This window comes from Melopsittacus undulatus, chromosome 6, assembly GCF_012275295.1.
Source record: "Melopsittacus undulatus isolate bMelUnd1 chromosome 6, bMelUnd1.mat.Z, whole genome shotgun sequence".
Taxonomy (NCBI): Eukaryota; Metazoa; Chordata; class Aves; order Psittaciformes; family Psittaculidae; genus Melopsittacus; species Melopsittacus undulatus.
In genome coordinates, this window is record NC_047532.1 from 64,263,547 (window position 1) to 64,288,787 (window position 25,241).

At 44.2% G+C, this 25,241-nt stretch overlaps 1 protein-coding gene across 1 annotated transcript; it reads right to left on the reverse strand.

Moving 5' to 3' along the window:
- Positions 1–1,921: 1,921 nt before the first annotated feature.
- CNN3 (calponin 3) lies at positions 1,922–23,139 on the reverse strand. The gene is made up of 7 exons (XM_034063458.1): positions 22,981–23,139; positions 6,942–7,063; positions 6,449–6,515; positions 5,097–5,234; positions 4,428–4,544; positions 3,560–3,706; positions 1,922–3,035 (listed from the first exon to the last, which is right to left on the reverse strand). Exons 1-7 carry the CDS (start codon positions 23,035–23,037, stop codon positions 2,688–2,690), a joined length of 996 nt encoding a protein of 331 aa, XP_033919349.1. The 5' UTR covers positions 23,038–23,139; the 3' UTR covers positions 1,922–2,687.
- Positions 23,140–25,241: the final 2,102 nt, after the last annotated feature.

Consider the following 25,241-nt stretch of genomic DNA (forward strand, 5'->3'; position numbering starts at 1 on the left):
GTTGAGTCAAGTACACATCAATACAGGCAGTGAGACATCACTGCAGGTAAATGACTCAAGCTGCCAAGGTGAAGAGATTGATAAACTCTCTATTAGTCACAGCTTTGAAGTGATCTATGGAAGAGCTCACTGATGGCCTGAATGGCAAACCTGTTTCAGCTAAATACTGTACCTGGTCTCCTGCTGCTGAAAGATTAGTTATGCACTAGGGAATGCTAACAAATACTTTTTATTCTTCATTTAACTTTGGTCTACTTTAAGGAGCCACTTACTTAAAGATGAGGAATATGGGATAGATGATGAAAAGGGGAGGAAATAGGTTAATTACTTTCTGTCTGGCAGGTAAAGCTGATCATCTACTGGCTGTAACTCACTAACTCATTATTTAAAGCTCTACCCTTGAGTACTTCTGACACTTGGCTTGTGGGTGCTGTGAGAACTGACAATCATGCTGAACAAGCAACAGCTCTTTAACTGCAAGGAATTGTGAACATACTGCTCTGCCATAAGTCCCCATTAGACTGGTTCCAAGTAGTAGTGTCTCTACAGTGTATAAATCCTGTTTACCAGTTTACAGAGCATAGTAGGTTTGCTTGGAATTTAAATCAGTTCTTATTCCACATTGCTGTTTTTTTTTCCTGTTTGTATTTGATACCCACACTATGTTTTGGCCCTTGACTCAGGAACTCTGGCAACTGGGATACAGGTATGTTGCTTTTTAAAGAAAGGTACTGGAAAACCCCAATTAAGCTGTATTTGAGTGCGTTTCATTTAAGCAATGCTGTACAACCCATAGTCCAGAAATTACAGCTGCGACAATATGTTCTGAGAGTTATATAGAGTTCTGAGCATGTACCTTAAAATCAGATTTTGTACACAAGTACATACATAACGTGGGTGCACATGGTTTAAAGTGTAAGTTTTGGATTCAGAAAGAGCAAGAGGGCATGATTCAAGCTTTCAGAAAAGAGACTCTACTTTCACCCTTTTCGGAAGGGCAGAAATGGTATAGTTCAGGAAGAGCAGGTGTGAACAGGCATCCTGGCACTAATTCTCTTGCCTCAAATTCAGGGCTTGGACCAGTGACCTTTAGATGGCCTTTCCAATTTAAATTCTGTGAAATAAATAAGCTTAAGTCTTATTAAACAAAGAGGTCAGCTGAAAGTCAGGTCACCACATCACACCCAGAGATAACAGAAACTGATGGAACAAAGCAGAAACAACTTCTAGTCTTGAGGGAAGAATCCTTCACGAGTCCAGAACTTGAAAGTACAAAACATTTTATATGTGAATGTAAATTTAACATATAACTACTTTTAAAACACCTTCAACTTTCTTACAGAAGTCTGGATCAGCGACAGTGGCCTGCACTCCTGTTAAACCCAGCTCAGGTTAGTACAGCCTGTCTGCACTCCCCCATGATGAAGAAAGCATTTTCCATTTAAGAACGAAGCTCTGCTACTGGTAACTGAAGAACTCTGACTGCAGAGCAGCAGGCACAAAGATTGGGACATCTCTTTCCATACTCTAAAGCAAGAGTGTTTTGAGTTCTCCAGGTGATAGTGTGAAGGCTATAGGCTGAAGCAGAGGCAGCATTAACTACGTGCAGTTCCTCATTTGCCTTGAGAAAAAGGCAGGGGTTTAGTGAACAGTGAAGGATCTCTGGTCTGTAGAGGGAAAGTGAACCCAGCTGTAAAGGAGCTACATTCCTTTCCTGTGGAGTCACTGTCACTCACTCCCAGGGGATTTTTACAAGGCTGTTGCATTAAATCCTGTGGAAAAGAAAGAACCCAACCTGTGACAGACTGCGGTTCTGCATTACCCTTCACACAGGCAAAGGTGATGCTGATTTGGGAATAATGTTTGTGGCATCTAATCTTTAAAAGCAGCAGCATTAACAAATGAGACAGGATCTTCTACATACCTTTAAGAAAAAAATATTTATTTATAAAAATACACTGGGATCAGTTTGAGAAGTGTGGCAATAAATACAGTTCAAGGAAGAAAAAGCATTTCTACATGGATATATTATGGCACAATAAAAGGTAAGTGCACCATCAATCATGGGACTTTTGTTGGCTCAAGACTTTGTACAAGCTCCCTTTTTAGTAAGACAACTATTTCTAAGTTTGGTCAGTGTTGATAATGGAATGAATACACAATCACAAATGCACGCTTATGTCTAATGCAGGACTTACCATTAGCAAACGATACCTAAGAAACATAGTAATGATATTAAAATCACTAATGTGATATCTTAGATTTAATTGGCAAAGACCATATTTAACTCTAAGCATGGAATTCTTTTCTCTCATCTGGAAAATAGAAAAGCTGTAAATATGTCAAATGAAGGCTTATTGTGGTACGTAAATACCTGCTTGAGTAGAGATTGTAAAAATGCATAGCTCCTTATTAGACAACCTGGCTGTACAAGAGCACTCCCCCTTTCACAGTATTCCTTTTACTTCATATGCAGTTACTGTTTATGCTGTAGCCTATAACTGTTACAGCACTAAAGGCAACTAGACAGGGAAAGGGCAGAGAAAGGAAATAGGAATGTATGTAAGGCAGTATTTCTTCAGGTACATTAAGTATAATGTGTAGGAAAGACAGGTAACAATTCCACAAGGCTAGTTTCGTTCTTACTGAATAAAATAATGGACTAATACTGAACTTCTGAGGCCAAACTAATAATCAATGCCCTGGTCGCTGTACTGACCATGGTAATCTCTTTGATAGTCATCTTGGTACTCTCCGTGATAGTCATCTGGGTATTCTGCCTGATAATCGCTATCGCTGATTTCTGACCCATTTGTTCCTGTTCCTTGGCTGCCATTATGAATGACAGGCTCTGTTGGTGCAGCACAGTACTTGGGGTCATACACTTGCCGTCCAAGCCCATACACACTCATTCCCTTCTGTGAAGCCACTTTGTTGGTACCCATTTGTAATGAAATAGTTGCATTATCCACAGGTTGCAATATGTGCTTCTGATCGTAGATGTCTCTCCTGGTACCTGGCGCCAGCATACCAGCCTAATAAAACAGGGTTGGAGAGGTTCAGTCAGAAGGGCAAGAGCTGCAATTACTAAATTTATGATTACAACTAATACACCTTACTGAAAGCACTAGTGTTCACTCATACGTAAGTCACAGAGTAAAGTCTTTGCAGAAAACTCCAGTTTATTTTCTGTTTTGGAAAGAGCATACTAAGTGTTTGGATTGGGGTAGCACCCAGGAAGCAGTGTCTTTTTTTGCCTGTGTCTAGTTAGTACTTGCAATGAAGTTACTGTTTTCTTTTGGTACAGCAGCCAGATGGGAATTCTAGAAGCATCAGGTTGGTTTTACACTTCAAGACATTTAGCACAGAACATACTTGTTACTGATAAGAAATTCCAGTTCTTCAGTTACTGCATAGAAGTACAGCTGAAGTGTCCCCTCTCACTGCTGCCAGTTACACTCTGCTACTTCACACAACCCACAAACCCTCCCATCCCACTGGGGCCTCCCAAGTCGAGTGTTGTATCCGCTCTACAAGCACTGCACACAGTCCTGCTTACCTGACTGGCTCCTTTGTTAGTGCCCATCTGTAGGCTAATTGTTGTCTGGTCAAAGGGCTTATCAGTTTGCATTTTTGGATCATAGAGGTGTCTTCTAGTTCCATAAGCAGTCATGCCTGCCTGGCTGGCACACTTGTTGGTGCCCATCTTTAGTGGGGGAAAGAAGAGGTGGATTTTTATTTGTACAGCAAGTACACTCAAAGGAAACAAAGCTGGCTGGTAACTGATGGCTGAGGAAGAAGCAATTACAGTGCATGCTTTCCTCATGTACCTTGACCACTACCCGTAATTAATTACCCTTTCTCCATACTGAGCTTCAAAAGCATACCAAAGGCAACTCCCTCCCCAAGGCAATTCAGTCACTGGCATTTCCCCAACTGCACTGCAATTAGGATGGACGTATGCATCAAAATGCAACCACTGCCCTTGGACAGTGATGATTCAACTGCACTGCCACAACCTCTCTACCACAGGCATTTTAAGATTTTATACCGGTTATTTTGGGTTTTATAACTATTAAGGGAAGGGGAGAGGAAAAGTTTCTACCATATAAGGAGCTTTAGCTAGCCAAAGAATCCTACTTTAATATGACTTTAGGGGACAGAGAAGACACTGCTAATATTAGCTGTCCCCTTCCTCCTTATCACTTTTACTGCAGATCTACAATAGAAAACCTTCCAGGAAGTCACCTGAGCTTCTGAAGCCAATCAATGACTTACAAGAGCTAGAAGCTCATACTTCCTTCCATGCTAAGAACAGGTTGTGATTCTGCAGCTGGTTTGGCATAAACAATAGGTCAGTTAATCAAAGCAAGAAAGTTGTTTGCAACTGTAACAGATTAACTTGCAAGCCTGAATTTCAAACTTACCTGCAGGCCAATTACACTCTGACCAGCCTTTAGTTTTCCTGCATCAAAACTTCGTGCTTGTTTCTCTGCATATTTGACACCAATATCAATTGTAGTATGAAAACCTTTAGTTTTTGCCTGTGAGAGGGAAAAGAAAGCATTCAGTGTTTTATTTTCTGTCAGGCTCTACTGCCCTGACCCTGAGCTCTCAACTGATGCCACACGCAGGCTTATCTCAAATGAGACTCTGTTGTCAAGTGTCAGATAGCAGTCCCTGTGCCATTTGACAGTGGCACTCCAAAGCTACCCAAGCATCTTGTCAGAAGGATTTTCTGCAAGGATAAGTGTTCTCCTGTGAGCCTTCCTATTTCTGTGTATGCACATGCAGCTCCAGAGCAAGACCATCTGCAGTCAAGTCATCTCCACAGGTTGCCCAGAAAAGCTGTGGCTGCCCCATCCCTGGCAGTGTTCGAGTCCAGGTTAGGTACAGGGGCTTGGAGCAACCTGCTCTAGTGGAAGGTGTCCCTGCCCGTGGCAGGGGGTTGGAGCTGGATGAGTCTCTCCCAACCTATTCTATGATCTAGCTCCTCATGACAGGCTGCATGCTGCTTTTCCTATTTACATATATGGTAAGGGTGCATCTGGATTGGCATGTGGATGTGTGGCAATTCCATGGGTACAAATACTTACCAAACCTGCTAGTGCCACCAGAGTAGTCTGTACTTGAGTCATATTTCCATTTTCAAAAAGATCATTTGCTTCAAAAATATCATGTGGCTTCATGCCGTAGACTTGGATGGCTTTGATAAAATTCCCAATGTTCTCCAGCTAAACAGAAACATAAAGCCAGTTTTCTACTCAGTGTTCAATTCAGAAACTAAGGAATTCTAAAGCTTTCTGGTGTTGGTTTGTTTAAGAGTGACTAGGGGGAAGTCTTGTTTTAACACTGACTTCAGATATCAATCTGAGCCTTTATCTAGCCTACTCTAATGAGTATCACATACTTGGTTAGACAAAACAGCCTCAACTGTGTCCCTTCCAAGAGAAATCCTTATGGAAAACCTGCTTCAAACTGGAAAATCTGACATGCTGTCTCACTTCAGCAATTGATAATTCTGAGTAAAACAAAAATGTAACTATGAGGATAGTAAGAATGTTTCACTTGGGTTGAAGGTACTATCTCGCTCACCTCCTGGAACACATTCAACTAAGCTTTTGGGGTTTATTAGCACTTTTAGCACTGTGCACCACAGAACCTGGAAAGGAACAAATGGAGTACAAGGAGTAAGGACTGAATCCCACCTTTCCTTCTGAGGTCTTAAGAGGTATTAAAACTTGTTAAAAATATAGAAATCCTCCACCATATTTACTAGTATTCAATGCCAATAAAACCAAGAGGCTGACATTGCAGTATCAAGCTAGTCCCAGCAGCAGTAAAGGCAGTCAGCTCTAACCAGCAACCCTTCCAGTGCTTGTTCTAAATGCATGTTGCCTTTGATAATCCCTTGGCTGGGCGGAAGCGCTGGGTACAGCACTCAGAAGAAATCAAATCCGGATACACTGAAATAAAAGACTGTAGTCTGCACCATATTGTTTTCTGTTACACAACCACTTCTTCTGAGACTTCCTCTCACAGCTGTGATTTAATTCAGTATTTAACAGTTGGTTTGGTGGGGTTTTTGTTTGTTTTTTTTTGTGTGTGCATTTGTTTTAAACTTGGAAAAGGCCTTGCTATAGAGCTCTACATTCTTCTTCCATCTGGAATTTCACCTAACAGCTGCTACACACCTAAAAGTAGCTACACTACTATTAAGTATGCACTCAACTGCCATTTAGGAGCCATCACAGCTCTAGTTGTTTTCTGTTAAATGCTGTTCATGTATATGGTGTCCTCAGCTGTTGCGTATGTATCATACAAAACTCAGTGCCATTAAGATTGAAGGTGTACCATATTCACAGCAGATTTGTTAATACAGAGCAAAAGAAGTGTTTGGGGGTTGGAGGTGTTAGAGGTGTAGTTTTGGGGGTTTTTTTTTGTTTACCTGGTGCCAATTTAGTTTTGATTGATTAATTTTCTTCACTGATCCTGGCTGCAGCTTATTTATAAGCCTGGGGAGGTGAAAAAAAGGGAAATGCTTAAACAATAAATCTCATCCTTATACCATCTATTGCAGGCATCATGTAGTATTTTCACTCATGCTTTATTAGTTGCATTAGGTTCATCAGAATGGTTAATTTCTTGGTTTATACCGAGTGTCTAGCTCAGATCTCAGCTCTCGCAGACTCTAAGAATTTTTGTGTGCCATTCTGTTATTATAGAAAGAGCTTCACTGTTAAATTTAGAGATATGTAAGAGATCTTTGCTGAAATATAAAGGAGATTCAAGTTTTCATTTATCCACAGCTGTCTCCCACCCTACTGTCAGCTATCTTTGACTATTGTTGTTGATGTGTTTGAAGGGGAGTCTTCAGAAAGTCCCTTCTTAGTTTTTCAAAAGTGGAAAACTGCTAAAGATAAGGTTACTTTGATGCTTACTCGCATAAGATGATGCCATCTTTTAATCCTAGTTGAAAGTTTGCACCAATGCTCAGCCCTGTCACCTCTTCTATCCAGTTCCGCAGATCTTCTTCTATCTGAGGGTCATACTTCAGGGCAATCTGTAATACAAGCAGTCATAAAGTTACTTCATGAGGGAACACTGCAGCCACAAGAAGTCTGAACTGCCATGCCAGCAGTACCGCTGCTTAGATGTAGATTTCTACACAGGAACTTTCAGATAATAGATTTGAAGTTCTTCATCTGAAGATTATAATGGGGTTTTTTCCCTTTTCAGCTAGATTATACTTAATGGAGATGACTGAGTAAGTCTTCCCCTTGTTGCTACAACATTCAGAGTTATCTTGCTGAGGATTCTGGGAGGTTTGTGTGTGGCTTTTTGAAACTCCAGCTTTGGTATGCCTGCTATTTCTCTTTTCTTTGGCCTTGCTGGAAGACTCTGATGGAATAACCTGTGATCTCATGTCTTAACTGGAAAGAGAAAACCTGCAATGGTCTTTGAAGTTAAAGGCATCAAACAGAGGCCCAGAGCTGTTAGCAACATGACTTAAAAATTCCTTTTCCAGAAGTTCAGACTGCACAACACAATGTGTCAATCACTAGAAATCAATCCACGTAACTGGAAGGCTTAAAACCAGTGAAGTTGAATGCTAGCAGCTAAGGGGGTTTGTGCTCCACTCTCTGCCCTTCTTCCCCTCCTCTGCAGACACTGCAAAGCAGCTCAAGCTTCCTTCAGCCTAAACCTGTTATTTTTGCAATGCTTTTCACTATTGGCAAGTAAGAATTCTATCCCTGAAAGCATCGCTACTTTGTCCGCAAGCAAAACAACTGATCTGAACCCAGGATTTTATGGCATAAAGAACCTCCTCTAGCGCAGAGGTTGGCAACGCTTTTCCACCTTCACAAAACAGGCAAAACCTGATAGGCAAACACAGAACATGTAACTGATGGAAAACCAGCTCAGGTCCCATCAGTTGCTTACAAATTCCTACCAGAAACTCATGTAAAGCTGTTCACATTCAGATAAAAATGTACATTTCAGAGTTTTTACATACAGTCGTAGACTTTAGCCCAGAAAGGGCAGATTATTAGCAGCTATTTATACTGCAGGAGATTAGAATTACAACCATTCTGAAGGACTAGGGTAGAGACAACTGCTACATCTTGGCTCGTATTAGTAATCCCCAACTCCAAACTGACCAAACAAAAAATTACAGTATTCTGTTCTCTATTTTTCTGCTAAAGGGAATGGAAAATTCCAGTAACTCTGGCTTTACTTCAAAAACTTGCCTAAGTAATACTTATTTTCCTTAGACTATTTGTAATAGTGGTGCTGTGGTGCCTTAGTTACAGATCAGGATAATGGACTAACCCATTCCCTTACTCAGATCTTGACTGAGGTAAAAACGTTGTGCAATATTCTGCACAAGATGACAAGTACCACATTCTTCATTTACAGTGATGGTGATGCCAGTAAAGGGTGGGCAGTCCCTTTACTGAGGAGCTACCAGAAAGGTTAACAACTTAAAACTGATGTATGAGGAAGTTGGTTATCTTTCTCCTTGCTAACCTGGTGATTACCTTACAAACTACTTTTCATGGCTATCTGTACTTCCCTATGTGATCCCAACCTTAGTCTGTCTCCCCAGGAACATCTGCAGAACTTGATGGGCTAGTTCAAGGTTACAGCAGAGCAGCAGTCTTGGCCATAACTGAGTCAGTTGTTATTTTGTGGAAGAAAGATCTCAAAACATCCCTTTCAGACTGAACCATAGCATCACACTCTTCTTATACATTAGAGAACCTACAGAGAGAGACCTTACAGAAGTGAGCTTACCCACGACATCTTAAGTTGGGTGTACAGACAGGACATACAGTAGATAATGTATTTTTGTACTCCAGATCAAAACAAGAAAGAGGATGTTTAGAAAGACCAGAACCTGGTATGCTCTTACATGCCAGTTAGAAGACAGAAGACGATCTGGGCTGGTCATTTGTATGCTCGCAGTTCGTATTACATTGAAATTGCTATTCTAACATGCATGTGGGTAGAGGGAGGGGGTTAAACTGATCTCTTCCACAATTCTTAGCTACAAATGTAATGTATGTTATGCTTTCGGGAAATTCAGGCAGTTTCTGGTTTGGTGCAGCTTAAAGACCACACTCAGCCACAGCTGAGCCATCTTGCGGCTGGAATTGGTTTTCTACAACTTTTTTACAACTTCATTTATTTTTAAGTGCTGGTAATCGCTTTTTTTTGTTACAAGAAAAAGAAATCAGTCTGTGATCATGGCACCAAAAGACGTGTTTAAAGATCAATCACCTCCCTCCCCATACTAAAAGAAGAGTAACTGTGGAAGCCAGTAGGAGTGAGAACCCTAAAGGCTTGTGCAAATGTGGCTGGTTTAATCTCTCTTGGCAAGCATATAAAGGAAAAAAAATGTCAAAGATTTCCCTCATTTGCTACTAAGTGCATTCCATAGGTGAGATTACAGCTGAGCTACATACTAAATTGCTGCCCCCATTGCTTGGGGAGCATACAAGTAATCAGATGGAATTTTATCCCTTCTGAAAAATATTTGCTTGATGTTGGAGTACTTCACCATGTGTTCAGATCTTGAGCTTTTCAAGAGGGCTTTAATTGTCTCCGGGTATCACTACAGTGCTTATCTAGAGACAGGGAACAGAAAATGCTTATAGATGTGCGGAAACTTGTCTTAGTGTCACTAAAAGCATTGCTATTCGATGTGCTGGTTTTCAGAACTGTCTTCATTCCTGCACTGTCTGACTTAAACATGGTACACATTTTGTCCTGGTTTTTGAACTGGTGGGAAGTGAGGTTACAAACAGTGAGGAGTGGTGGCAGTTTCTTTGAGAGCTACACTTTGAAAAGCTACAGACATGGAAACTTTAGGGCTTGGATTTAAACATGTGACAAGAAGGGGTTAAACAGGGAAAGGGACAGGTCAGGTGCTACCAGAAGCCAGGCATTCTGCTTACTCTGGATTCTTGGCTTTTTTACTCCCTATGGCACAAGCAGAAGTTATGTAAAACTGCTAGTGAATACTCCAGATTTTCCACATGTCTAACAGAGCTTTTCCAGTTTTCCTTTGACTGATTCAAAGGAAAGGGGCACTAGCTATGAGAAAGAGCTGGGAGTTTTGCTATAAAACAACTTAGGCTTTTTCCATTATTCCTAATCAATATGCTGATTAGTAGTATTGATCTGATTAGTAGTATTAGATCCTATCCTTTTTAAGCACTGAGTTTTCATGAAAGACACTTAAATCTTCCAACTCCACTGCAAAAGAAAGCACTGTCTACTAGAGATGAAAGCAGTAGCTGAGCAGCTTAATTCAAAGCATACATTATCCCTGCCATGACAAAAGCTACTGTTTAGGGACACTGCAGAAAAGATTCAATGGTAGCTATGGATATAAAGATGTTATAGAAGTTTAAAACCAGACAGCAGGAAGCTAACTGTTAATTCCTTTACTTTGGTCTGACAAATCCTGAGATACACAAAGCTGTAGATGCTACTCTTCTTGCTTCAGAGATGTAGATTTAAGTGTTAAAAACACATCTGAAAGGAAAGTATAGTTTATACAAGTGGTCAAAAGTATTGGTGATCTCAGGTTGTGGGAGGAAACAAGTAGGAGTTACTTGCTATTAGAAGCTGATACACATCCATTTATGACAATGTATGCCTCAGGCTAGAGTCCTTGGGATTAAACTTGATTCCTCTCGCAACCTCACACCCGGTTCTCCCAACTTGTTCTGTTCAAGCAGAACTTTGCTGTTTGGGACCTCTTACAGTGTAAAAACCCTCCCTCCATCTGTAGTCCAAGAACAGCAATCACCACTGTTTTTATCTAGTATATGGATTCCTGGACAGAAATGAAGTTTTGTTGGCCAACTTTAATTATCTGTCTGCGTCCCTTGAAGTGTGCCTGTAGAATGCTAAGTTTGAGTGATGATGTTAACCAGCATTTCACACCATAAATGATATCATATGGACTTCCAACTGTCCTTTCATACTAATCTTCTCCAAATTACACAGTACACCCTATCCACCAAGCTACGCATATGCCAAATCTCCAGTTTAAGAGTTCAGCTGTCTTGTATTGCTGCTACACTGGAAAAATCCTGTAACAGTATCTGAAGGAAGCATTTAAGCACACTGCAGAGCTCTCTGCAAGTCACCAGGACTAACAAGTCAAAAGGTTCAACAATAAAAGCATGTGCTTGTCAACAGGAGCAAACAGCTCTATCACAGAAACAGCATTCGTCAACAAACCTGTTCTCCACAAGAGAGGTTTGGTGTGGCCCATGTTTGGTGTGGCCCATGTCCTTACAGTGACACAAAATACCTAACTGCAGTCAAAAAAGACTGAGAAAGATTAAGAGCTGGAAACTCCAGTTCTTCAGGCCTAAAGTTGCAGTTTAGGTTTTAAGCAGCAATTTGTTCCTTTGTAAACTTTTCAGTTTTTGTGAATCCAGAACAGTCTGAGTGCAACTGAATTTTTATGGTTTCACTGGTAACTACAAAATGTTCTTTGCACTGAAGTAAGTACAACCCTCAGGAGTGACTGCTCTTGCAGAGGCCAAAGATACCAACACTGATACTTCTTTATTGCTTGCTTGGCACTAGTTTGCAACGAGATCTTTCTCCTTCCCTTTTTTAAGACTTTATAGTGGTGTGAGTAAAGATGAAGGATCTTCTGCTCTCAAGGCAGGAGCTTGTGGAAGCGCTTATTCCTCAGAAATGGGAATGAGGGCAGGCTATATGGTCAGTCCCAAATTATTATCCAGAATTCCAGCTCTTGGCACCTGAGTTCCCCATCCCATTCCTCATCTGCTGCTCTAGAACACAAAAAACCAATCCAGTGACCTTTCATCAGAAGGACAAATTAAAATTCCCTCTTCACTTCATGTATGCTGAGCAAGCAAATGTCAGAGGAGGCATTATTTGTGAATGGGAAACCCAAAAGTAATGGGACTGTAAAAATCCAGATGAAAACCAAATGGGCAAAGTACTTCAAAAACTGAAAGCCACCATTAAGTATTTGAACACGTATTTTTTCTTGTCATTATGGGCTGTTGTATAGTAACTAGATGACTTAGGGTCCTTTCCAACCTTAACTATCCTATAAAGGCAGAGAACACCCTGTGTTAACACTAATATTGAAAGGTCTCAGTACATCCTACTGTGATACTTAGCACAGATTTTCCAGCTGTATCCATTTTGCTCAATATTCAAGAGTATTTTTTGCTATGTGCAGCAGAATTGATAACTTGCCCACATCTCACTGTTTCCTCTGTAAATCAAAGCTTAGGCTACAACCTTTAAAGGAGGGATGGATACGCATCAGTCCAAAATCCCTGGCACCCTTCCCATGGGTACCAGTTTAAAGCCTGTAAAGTAAGAACAGCTATGCCTCAAAGTTTCCAAGTCACTGTCCAAGTGAGATACCTGTAGTCATGCATGGTGTTTGCTGCCAGATCAGCAAGCTGGAAGAACGAAGTGCTCTACTCCCTGGCTGTCAGATCCGATTGTGTGACAGTTTCCAAACTAGTCCCAGAAGCAAATGCTACCATCTCTCCCTCGGGGTGCACCAACAACTTGCACACCTGCGCTTGGACTGAGTGCTGGTTCCCTCTTTCTCTACAGCTTAACTACTGCAACACTCTCACCCCTTCAAATCTGTTCTCACCATTTTCCTCACGTTACTTGTTCTTATCGTTTCTTGTCATAGTCACGGTTTTCTGGCTTCGAACTCCAGTTCTCCTTAGTCATCAGCTTTCACCTTCAACTGTAGCACCTTCTGGTCCTGCCACCATACATTGTACTTGTTGATATGGAGTCCCTTCACACTGTATCTTTAGTCTGCATATTGCTGAACAGTTTTCCTTGCAAAACATGGTTTCAGTAATATTCAATCCCTATTGTTTGAAATCATTCTTGTTTGCATTTAAGCAGCAATGTTCCTTTGTAAACTTTTCAGTTTTTGTGAATCCAGAACAGTCTGAGTGTAAAAAGCACTGGAATGTGAAGTTTCTCCTCAGCTGAGACACTGTTGATCCAACCCAATCTGCTGCATGAACAGCGAATCTGAAAACAATCTGGCTTTCCTAAGAGTAATCCAAGAAGCCCTTAGATGACTTCTAATGTAACTCTGGGAGTTATCAAAGATTAGATGGAGACTGCAAACAAACAGTAACATCAATGAGCACTGTACCTTACTGTGTTTTTCTAATTTATTGCTACTACAGCAAGCCAGGAAATTACAGATTACTTCACATTTACTTATTTTTGTCCCCAGTAGACAAGCTCTTAAAACATGCCATGTTACAAGGAAACTGCATTGTGATTCTGCGGTCCTCCCCCAAGGCCCAGTGGTGTTGGTCAGTCTTCCAACTTCACCAAAAGAATGGGAAACATAAATTCAACACAGAGAATGAACCAAACAACCAGCTTCTGCTGTGCCCTGCTCTCCACCCTACACCCTCCCTTCCCAGGGGTATTTCTGACCAGTTCAAGTTCAGGAGGTGAGGCACAGTGTTGATTATATTCCAGGAAACATCCCAGAATATTTTGGATATGGCCACCCAGGCAGGTTGTGCTTTAATCATGTAGAGAGTTATAAAAAGAATATGATTGATAATTAATGTGATATTAAAGAAAAAAACAAAGACCATAATAAGCACACTAGAAAACATTTACTTAATTTTGACTATCCATCTTTTTAATGAAAATGCAGCTTATGTAAAATCAAGCCCTAAACCCACTATGCTGAGGTTTATGATCAGTACAAAAGGCAGGACTGCAGTTAAAGTAGGAAAGCCAGCCTAACTCTAAGGGAGAGGTTCTGATTAAATGTGCTGTTAAGAACTCCTAATCCAGTGTTTTTCAGCAATGAAGCATGAGCAGGAACAACAGTTTGCCGTTCTTTCACCTCGACGGTGAGTCAAGGATGCAGATACACACTGCACCCAAAGCTCAGGCTACCACAAGGTAAGTTTTGGTCTCACTACCGTGCATACCTGTTCACTGCAGGTTTGAAATACATAAGCAGCAGTATGTGTGGGCAATGCTGTACGGCAAGTGACACATGAGAGAGGTCCCAATCCTTGGTTATTTAAGGTTCCATTATTACTCTGTAGAACAAAATGCTCAGGTGCCAGGACTGCACTTTAACTTTGTTCATATGTTTTGTTCCAATTCTTTTCCATCTGTTCAAAGACCAGTCCTTTACCTCTGATGGTTCATCTCACAGTTTTTGTTCTTTATTACAACCTGCTAGATTCTTTCAAAGAGAATATACCTTTCCATATCGTATTTTCATACCATCATTCCATCAATGATAACAAACACTATGAAGACAGACCATGGCAAAAAGGCAACAGTCTTTATTTTCTCAGAAACTTACTTGTGCTTTTTACTTCTTTGGAGCATGATTAGGACAATGATGTCAACAAAAATAAGCAAAGAACACTTAGTCTTAAACACTAGATATGTGTCTGAACTATATATGCTTTGTTGACTTAACACTGAATTGACTTTCAGGTAACTTCACTTGATCCCACACACTGTTGTGCAGTTAACCAAATCAGAGACAGCTCAGGTTGGTCAGGTGGTGTGAATCTCATCAGGAGCTGCACTGCACTGCAGCTCCTGTTCCAGCGTGTTCTTCCACTTGGTGTGTACTGACTTGAGCTCCAACTCGTGCTCTGTCCATGCTCAACATGGGAAATGTTCTTGGGGGGCCAATGTTAGCAGCAAGGTAAGAGCTGGCTTTCGCCATGAACATCTGAAGATAACCAATCCCTTCTCAAATGCATGTGCCTGTTATGCCTTATCTTTTGCTGGGAGGGCTTCTAGCATTTAGACAACTAATTAGGGACAACAGAAAAATACTGTTCCATTAAGTTACTCTTATTCAAGCAAAGCCTAAGTAAACCTAACAAATATGATAAGATTATGCCCTCTTTCTATAAATAAGAGGCTGAATCAGTGGAAATACTGACAGAAAAGCAATGTAACAGGAGAGCTTTGTCAGCAGGAAAGCAAAATAAGGTTTTATGGTAGCATTTTAGAGTTTTACTCTTCCTACCTGTGCAAAGCAGGATAGAAAGACTTGTTTAGAATGCATCTATAATTCAGCCAGCTAGGGCTTATAGCAGATCATATCCCACCTTCATGAGAGTATTTCAGAACAGCAAGGAGCTGCAGAAATAGTTTTTGTCCAAATTCAGGAAATGACTTGGCGTTCAAGTCCTACACAAGCCACATACAGCTTCACTTCATCACACCTCTTCAGGATTACTCTGCAGCCCAAAAGGATGTCTGCCTGAAGTCCCCAAGAAAAATCCTGTTTAGATCCCAGAAGCCCAGGTCAAGACTTGGAGAGGAAGCAGCAAAGGCACCAAAGGGTTAAAGTCCAGTTTCCACGATCAGTGACTGGAGCAAGTTCAGATTCCCAAGGCTTAAAGCATGCTTGGGACTGGGTAAGGCAGCTTGGCCAGAGTCCCAGCAGGGCACTGGAGCATAGCTGTGACAGCAGCCCTTCATGCCTCTCTGCAGCGGTCTTCTACTGCCAGCTCCTCCAGTGTGACCAACACCGTCATCCTCTGTAATTTATATGTCCAGAATCGTATCTGCTTCAGGTAAAAGATGGCTTTATATAAGCAACAGGAAGTTTAGTTATGTCTCCCCTCCTAGTATCTACTAAAGGAGATTAAGTAGCTACTCCTTATGCACTGGGGGGGGGGGGGGGGGGGGAGGGGACGCAAAAAAGGGGCTGTTGAGGGGGTTTTGTTTGGTTTTAAAGACACAACAAAACCAAGCATCCAGCCACACACCTGAAGCAAGACAGAACTGTTTGTGAGAACACACTCTAATTCAATCCCACTAAATAGAAACAACACTGATTACTCTGAGGCATGACTGCACAACCAAATGTATTTACCCAAGAGAATGCATTTGCTGCTGAGCACAGCTCTAGCAGTTAATAGCTGCTCTCTGTAAGCATCTGATTCTAAACATTTTTAAGCCAAAGAGTCCCTCTTAAAGGGAAAAGAAGGATTTTCACATGATCTCACTTAGAAAAAATCTGTTTCAAATTGCCCTACGTGTCCTGGCCTCCAGCCTGTTTTCACTGAAGGCCTTTCCTGTACAGTTCCATAGGGGATGGGAATCTCTACAAAGTTTGCCTTAAAAGGATGTGTCAAATGCACAGTGCATATGGTGTTACGTAGTTACAGAAGCTACAACCTGGAGTACAAAGAAGTTTTATTTTTTACTCTCCAAAGTGAATTTTGTTCAGCAAGAAAAAGCCTCCAAATTCGTGTTCTTGCAGAAAAAGCTGATGCAAGGAGAAAAAAAACGTATCAGTGTCTCACCATTATCCCCCAAATCCTGCCTGCACGCATCCAGCTCTCCCTTGAGAATACTGACTCAGCAATCAGGATATAATAGGTATTTTTCTCTACATTTTAAACTCTAACTCTGAAACCATAACAAAGCACCTTCATTTGTACATTTCAAACAAGCATTACCATAATGCAAATTAAACTTGCTCTCTTCTGAGACTACTAATGCTATTTAATAGTCATGACTCTGACAGACTCCATTTGCTTTCTTCAGAGGTGTTCTGGCCATAGCAGGTATACTGTGAGCTTGCACGTGAAGGACGCAAGACTGGATACTTATCCCACAGCCTTAAACGTGAAACTCAGCGAGTTAAAGTTTTACTACAAGTTTATAAATCCACCAAAACAAGGTCACTGTGATACAGGAACACAGATTCACTGCAAGTGCTTCCAGTGTCTGAAGGGGGCTACAAGGATGCTGGAGAGGGACTCTTCATCAGGGACTGTAGTGATAGGACAAGGGGTGATGGGTTCACACTGAAACAGGGCAAGTTCAGGTTAGATCTAAGGCAGAAGCTCTTCCCTGTGAGGGTGCTGAGGCACTGGCACAGGATGCCCAGAGAAGCTGTGGCTGCCCCATCCCTGGCAGTGTTCAAGGCCAGGTTGGACACAGGGGCTTGGAGCAACCTGCTCTAGTGTGAGGTGTCCCTGCCCATAGTAGGGGTTGGAACCGGATGAGCTTTAAGGTCCCTTCCAACCCAAACCAGTCTGGGATTCTATGAAAGTGCAGCCTCAGTAAGCTTACACATCACACACAAGCTTACAGCAAACATCCTGGCCCTCAATTCACTTTTGGTGACAGCAGCACTGGCAGTCTCTACCTGTGCTGTCCTTGTGCATGCACAGGAGCAGACTTGTCTGGTGCTCCACATCTACTTTGATGTTCTGAGGCAGTGATAGCTGACCCCTGCTGTGCTATGTCATTCATCACCTTCCTCCTAAAGGAACAGTGTGAGCCAAGAGACAGAACTGAGAATGACACCTCTTACCCAGGGCTCAGCACAGGGCTGTGATACATGGCTGGCAGTCCGAGAGCAGCTGTGCACTGCTGCAAGGGACAGTTCTGGGACATGTGAGGACTCTAAAGACAACTGTTAACCTGGCAATGGCATGTCAACAGTTGTTGGGGATTTAAACCACCGCAAACAAGACATCACTACCTCCTGTGGGAGTGCTTCACAGCTACCAGGGCCAGATGCCAAGAGGGCAGCCGCTTGCACAGGTTTGTTTCATCTCACCTACTTGGGGCTACCAACCAGTGACACTGATAAAAGGTATGTCTACCCAGTGGGCTCCCAAAGGCAAATCTCTTTGTCTATGAGCTTGGGCAAGTGTGCAGAATGGGCAGTGCTTAGCTGACAGACAGAGGAGGCTTTAAGCAGATGGCAGGGGTGTTAATAATTAAGTTGCTGGCAAGGGAAATGTTTCCATGTCACGTTACTTGCTCCTGCTTATCATAAAAAGAGATTTATCATCTATGTGGACCATCAACTCAACGCTGCAGATTTCATCACCATCAGTTTGTACTTATGTCAGTAAGGCTACTTATTACTGCCTTAGTATTAACACTTCTATTGAAGTAGCCACAGAGTTGGAAATGAATTCAGGTGGCAACACGTTCTGAGGAGCACTGCCTGGCTTTGAAGTGGAGGGAAGAGTGTGCCAGGACCCAACTTACTGGAGTTTAGCATTGTCTGTCAAGGTAGAAAGTAACCAGAGGGATGCTGTAAGTGAGGTGGAGAATTCCAGCATTTGGTTGCTGATACATGCAAAACAAAAAGCATCATAAGGCTGACAAAAACCCCCAAGTTTTTGCTGCTCTTATCACTAACGTGGTTCAAGTGGTGTATGTCATTATTATGCCAAACATTCACTGACTGTAAGTACAGCTGTGGAATTATTCAGCTGTCATTTATGGGGTTTGGACATAACTTATCAAAAGTTTCCCATTAAGAACTTTAATGCTGGATGCATTCTGTGCATCCAGTTGCTAGATTTCCTCACTAAACCTACAGCAGAACTTGTCACTCAGTACTTAATTGATCCCTGTGTATTCCCTGAAACTAACACCTAGCTAGTAAATGTTAACTTCATGGCTTGTGAGAGTTGATCACAGCTCTTGAACTGAAGCAAACTGAAGTTGAATGCTTGATGTGTAAAATCCTTCTGCTATTCCCTCTGTGAAGTTTCAGTGTATGTGTTCCTATTACAGTACTTCTGACAACACCACCGTGTTAGGTTGTTCATTTATTCTCCTTGCAACACACTGAAGATCTGCATCATGGAAAAGGTCACACAGGCTGAGTTTATTTTAAACTTAACTCCTGGATTTAAGGCAAAACTTGGCTGCATAGCTTTTAAGGAAGGAATATCTTTGATTGCATCTGTGAACAAGACAACGGGAATGCAGAGATTCCATGCTGTCAGTTATTGTCACAGAAGATATCCACCGGTGCTCTCAAAGCCTGTTTCCACTGTCTTTATCCAATACAGACTCCATTTTTACTACATCATTCAGACAACATCAACAGCAGTTCACTTGATCAGAAGCAAACATTCTTACTTCAAGTTCATAAAATCTAGTAAGCAAACCTAAAGGTTTGGTAAAGGAAAACAATCTATGGGAAGTATGGAAGTGTTAAACAAACGTGTATTGCGAACAGTTACATTTTAAGAAGGAAGAGGGGTATTACTACTGTTCTGAAAGGAGGTGTGAAGAGGAAGGAGAGGGCCCAACTGCCCAACTACAAGCAGCCAAACCTCACTATTAAATCATTCATTTACAAACCTGAGAGTGAATGATTAAAATCTGGTTCCCAGCTAAAATATTCATACTGGGAATTTCTGGACTAAGCCATTATATCTGTTTGTTTGGCCTGTGGCGAGTGGGACCCAGAGCCAGAACTGGCTCCTCCACAGTGCCAGAAGGAACACAACAATCACACCTGGCCAGCATTATCCACCATGGGTTTCAGTTCTTTCTCATTATGTGTATTTGCCCTTGAGAAGGAAAGCAGGAAGTGTTGCAAAACAGGAGGGGTTTTGTTTACAGGCTTCATCTGTCGACAGCCTCCAGTTTAAAATGTGGTTGCCTTCCTTTTCCATCTTGCCAGGGCTTGACCTGGCCTTTCAGGGCAGCAGCTTCAGGACAGACCTCACTCACCTCAGGCCTTTAAAACGTTAGGGAAATGGCAGTGAGCAGTGCCAGCCTCCTGACAGAGACACGGCTCGGCAGGAAGGTCAGAGACTTAAGCCAGGACATAGCCAAATGCTGTGTAAAGTCCTTCTGCCCATCCTTTCACATGGAGATGGAACTGGCAGTGCATCAAATGTGAGAGGGGGAAGATAAATGCCTGTCCCACACAAGCACCATTTCCACGGGAAGGGTGGAGTTACCAGGAAGCAGCTGAATGAACTGGAACCTCTCCTGCCGGCATTTTGCTTTGCTCCACACCTCATGCGGCAAGACAACTAAGCAAAAGCATCTGCTCATTTCTCACCGACCTCAGTTGTACATCAGGGACAAAAAGAACACCATCCCCCAGCTTTAGCTACCTGCATCACCATCTCAAACTACACAGACCTAATGCACTGCAGAAACTCTCCCATTCCTTAAGGGTAAAAGGACTTACTGCCTGCAGAAGCAGCTACCCATTTCCATCAGCTTCAAGGACTTCACATGGAATATTTGTTTTGGATCAAGTATCTTTGTGATCTCAAGTAAACAGGGAATGAGCTTCAAAGGGATTACACCACTTTGACTACCTACACATTTCTCATGCAGGCGAGTTTCCTTACAGCTGGGAACCGGCACACGGATGTCATTCCTCCTTTGAAGGACAAGAAATCCAGTCCAGACCAGTGCCTTATTGGTGTGAACTGAGGTAGGAAGCAAACTGAGGAGGAGGAGCCTCAAAAGAACTAAACCATGATTTTGAGCTTAGAAATTTAATCTTGAGCATCAATTAAACCAAGTTCTGCTAAAGCACCATCAGGCCATGTTACATTCTTCTGCTCAAATACCAGAGCAAACAAAAGGCCTCTTGGAACACCAGTACAATGCCAAATGAGGAAACAACCAAACCAAAGGGGCTTTTCTCTCCAGCACAGCTGGGTTGTCAGGCAGCACAACCATCAACATGTCTGTCGGCTGCAGCAGAAACACAGCTTAGGGATTAGCACTGCACATTAGGGCCAAGGGATCTAACATTCCCCAGCATTCCAGCAGGGACGTGCCACCACTACTTACAAACATCACACTAACACCACGTTCACACCAAACCCAAATCCAATAGAACAGTTTGCACAAAAGACTTTAGAAAGTGTCATTAAGATCAGTACTGAAAACGAGTTGGAAACCAGAGGACGGTCTTCAAGTATTTACAAGACAGAAGGAGATGGAGAGAAGAATCCATGATCTCTACAGACATTATTCTCTGACCCTCAGTTACACAGAGAAACAGAAATGTAACTACACAAGAGTTAGCTGCAAGATATGAGATAGGAGGTATGCAGTATATCCATTTATAACATCACTGCTTTGAAGTCTGATCTCTTACAGGAGCAGCATTTTCAAAAGTTCAAAGCTGGTTTCATTGTTGGCTGCTTTTGTTTCTTTGCCTGGTTTGGCTCTGGGCCTTTTCCTAAAGAAGATGAGTTAATTTTTCTCTGGTGCCTTTGAATAGCATTGTTACAGCTCTGCTGCACTGACACTTCCAAGGACTGTCTAAGGCTGCACAAGTAAACCTGTTCTGCCACACTACATCCACCCCTCTGCAACCTTTGCTTTGAAGCAGACAGGGAAGGTCAGTGAACAGCAGACACTGAGCACCATCAAGCAGAAGGCCCTCTGCATAAAGATGTGTAACACACCAGTTAGAAAACCTCTGCTAATGCACGGGCCAGGAACAGTTCCTCTCAGGAGGCCCTAAGGAAGGTGATGACAATAAGAAACCAGAAGAGAATAAAGGACTTTTCCCATCTTGTCCCCATAGAAGGGATCATTGTTAAGCCTACAGGATTTCTGTCGATGGTTTTCTAGGTAGAAGAGCCTGTATGTTCTCCCCAGTTAACATGGAGCAGCACACATCATCTGTTTTACTGTCTGTCTCTTGGACTGTGACAGCACAGAAGGGTCACCAAGTTTAGGTGCTGGAAGGAATCGCTCTGGAAGACATTTGTTCCATGATGTCACCAAATCCTGGAGCAGAACCCCACAGGAAGCCAGTAATGGGGAAAGAGGAATCTATTTTGGGAAGTTTCCAGCACACCAACTTCAGGTTTTCTGCATACATTACACTGTTTGAAGTGAACTACTCTCCCATCCCCTCCTGCTCAGCCACAAGTAAAACAGGATTTGGGGATTTGCTGAAGCCTGAAGCCAGACGGATGTGAAATAAGCAGTTATTAAATACCACATTTAGAGTTTAAACCTGAGAATAAAGGCACAGAGAAACTTATCCCTACTTGTCTATCACTGCCATTTTTATTTTAAAGGTTTCTTCTCTTACCAGATATTTGTTCACTGCAGGGTAACAGGCTGGACACTATAGCACTAGAACAGGGTCTGTTCCACCCAGTGTGAGGAAAATCAGAGTAGCTCAGTAAAACAATGCACCAAAGATAAGGGACTGGAGCAGCTCCAGTATGGAGACAGGCTGAGAACACTGGGGCTGTTGAACCTGGAGAAGCTGCATGGAGACCTCAGAGCAGCTTCCAGTGTCTGAAGGGGGCTACAAGGATGCTGGAGAGGGACTCTTCATCAGGGACTGTAGTGATAGGACAAGGGGTGATGGGTTCACACTGACACAGGGGAAGTTCAGGTCAGATCTAAGGCAGAAGCTCTTCCCTGTGAGGGTGCTGAGGCGCTGGCACAGGCTGCCCAGAGAAGCTGTGGCTGCCCCATCCCTGGCAGTGTTCAAGGCCAGGTTGGACACAGGGGCTTGGAGCAACCTGCTCTAGTGTGAGGTGTCCCTGCCCGTGGCAGGGGTTGGAACTGGATGAGCTGTAAGGTCCCTTCCGACCCAAACCAGTCTGTGCCGCTCTGAGGCGCGCACCGCTCGGGCAGCACGGGCTCGGGTCCTGCCCGGCTCGGTCCGCCCCGCTGTGACCGTGACAAACCCCTGCCGCGCGCCAAGGGCCGGGCCGGGGCCCCGCAGCCGCCTTTGTGTGCCCGCGCGGGGCGGGCGGGGCGGGCAGACAATGCGTGGCCTGTGCGCGCCGCCGTGCCCATGATGTCATGCGGCTGGAATGCGCCGCGCGGGGGGCCGGGACGCGCCGCTCCGCTCATCCTCCCTGCTCCGCCCGGCCCGGTTCCAGCGGGAGCGGAGCGCTCGGTGACCCCGCGGGGCCCACTGGGACGTCGCGAACCGGGGCCGCCCCCGCGGGCAGGTGCGGGACGAGGCGCGAATGGCGACGGTGCCGACATCGCTCTCGTTCCCGCCACCGCGGTGCCAGATCGCGCTCCCCATGTCCGTCCCCCCCTTCCGCGGGCGGGCAGAGTCCCGGCCCGGAGCCGAAGGCAGCGAAGCCGCCGGTGCGTGCAGACAAAGCCCCGCTGCACCCGCGGGGCGCGGCCGGCCCATACCTTGTTCTTGACCTCTGCAGAGAGCCCGTAGGAAGGCCCCTTGTTGAAGTGGGTCATGGCCGCGGTGTCGCCGCTGCCGGAGGCGCTGCTCGCGGGGCGCTGCCGGCTCCGGGGGCTGAGGCACAGTCCGCCCGCGGCCGCCGAAAGTTCTCGTCCCTCCCTCGCGGCCCGGCCCCGCGCGCCAATCGGGCCGCGCGCCCCGCCCCGCCCAGCCCCGCCCCGCCCCGGCCCGCAGCGCCTCGGGGGCGCGTCAGCGGTGAGGAATCCGCTGCGGCGGGGCCTGAGGGGCGGCTGGCGGCGGGGCAGGGCCGGGCTGAGCCGGGGGGGGGGCGCCGGTAAGAGCTGAGATCTGTAGGGAACTGGATAGGGGATGGCGTGAAACGGGAGGAAACACTGTCCGTGGGAAGCGTGCGGGCTGTATGGAGTGTTCCTGCTGGGCAGGGTGCTGCAGAGGGCTCTTCATGAGGGGCTGGAGCGGTGGGACGAGGGGCGATGGGCTCACACTGACACAGGGGAGGTTCAGGTTGGAGATACCGGCGGGATCACAGCGGGGCAGCCCTCCTGGATGCGAGCCCTGAGCCATGGTTGGCGGGCACACGGGAAGCTGAGCAGATCCAACGCTTGATTTACTGAGGAGTGCTGACCGAAAGCACAGCACCGTGTCCCCCTGCGTGTTAGCATCGCCCTGCGCACACAAAGCAACCTTTCAAATGCAGTTAAATCTTAACGGGTTTGAAGTTAATAACCAAACTTGATCCGTGGCTCGGAGGTAAGGAGCTGCCTGTGGTACCCCCAGGAACAATGGGCCTGTGCTCCCTTCTCATAGACATTGGATGGAGTGGCTGCTCCTGACTCCAGCTGGAACCAGCCGAGCTCTCTCTCAAGGCCTGCGGTGGCTGTAGCAGCCCCAGGGATCACAGGAGATGGTTGTGTGCCGTGGTGCTGTGCATCAGCTCGGCTCAACCGCTGCACAGCCGCTAACGAAACCAGCCGGGGCTGTTCCTAATTAAAGGAAACAGAACTGCCTGGATGGCCCATTGGGAAAAGGAAACTGTGCAAAAGCAGCAGGAAGCTGAAGGATGGGGTGAGGGAAATGGCGGTTCACATACACATCATGAAAGCTCGTTAGTTTTCAGGCATCCATGTTGGATAAACTCCTCTTTCCTGACCTCGGAGAACGGATGATTTCGGTCTGGATCCAACATCTTCCAAAGTTTTTGGAAACGTTTCCACGGCTTAAGGAAAGTTGGATCAGGACCTTGTTTGTTAATGCTCTCGATCATACACAGTGGCTGTGGATGCTGGAGCCCTTCACCACCATTGGTGTGCTTTTCTGAGCTCCAGAAATCACGTTTCATCCACTTTTGCAGTGAAATGGTCCTGATTAGCAGCAGACAAAAGCAGGGCATTGCATTTTCTTGCTGGACAATCGGGTTTGAATTATCCTCAGATAAGTCATGGAGGTGTTATTTCTAGGGAGCACAAACACAGCTTGTTGGTTCTATGCTGATACTGAACATGCAATAAAGAAGCTCCCAGTCTTTTTGTTTGATTGCTGGCATTTATTCTGTGACTGGTAACATGCTCACACCCCATAGGGAAAGGCTGGATGAGGACTATTGGAGTGCGGTTAAAAACACGTTCTGTTTTGCAACACAAAGCAAGCATGACCTGACCAGTGCAGCACAAAGCAGCTGGAGCACACCAGGCAATCTGGCTCACTGTATATAAATCCCTTCTCTTTGCCCTATTTTTCTACATTGGTTATTACTAAAGCTGTTTGTATGGCAAGAGGATTTGTAGAATTATTCCTCACCTGAAATGATAATCCTCTTTGTGCCATTGTACTAACTTCTTCAGCAACTACATGTAATATCATAAACATGTGCTGATGACTTCAGCCGGAAACAAAGGGGAAAAGAGCTCGGAAAAGACAACGTCTGTTTTCTTGGAAACACCGACCATAATCTCAGAAGCATTCTTGCACATGGGTTATTGTAAGCATATGTGTAGTCCCATTAAACTCCCCAAGCCTAAATTATCCCTTGTGTAATTCCACTGTAATCTGTAGAATTAATGTGGCTTGATGGAAAACTACCAAACGGGCACTGGGATTTCTGTGTCCCGTGCTGTGTCAGAGCCATCCTGAGCATCGATGATTGAAGACATGGTGAGTCCTACACATGGAGCTGGGACTAGCTATGTCTGAGAGGGATCAGCATCTCCTCCCTACACATCTGATCCTGATAAAGGGCCTTGGT

Coding starts and splice junctions, on each gene's coding strand:
- CNN3 (XM_034063458.1), bottom strand. CDS start 23,037: ATGACCCACTTCAACAAGGGGCCTTCCTACGGGCTCTCTGCAGAGGTC. Junction 7,064..22,980: donor CTGCAGAGGTCAAGAACAAG/GTATGGGCCGGC, acceptor CTTGTATTACAG/ATTGCCCTGAAGTATGACCC. Junction 5,235..6,448: donor CAAAACTAAATTGGCACCAG/GTAAACAAAAAA, acceptor GTTTCTGTTTAG/CTGGAGAACATTGGGAATTT.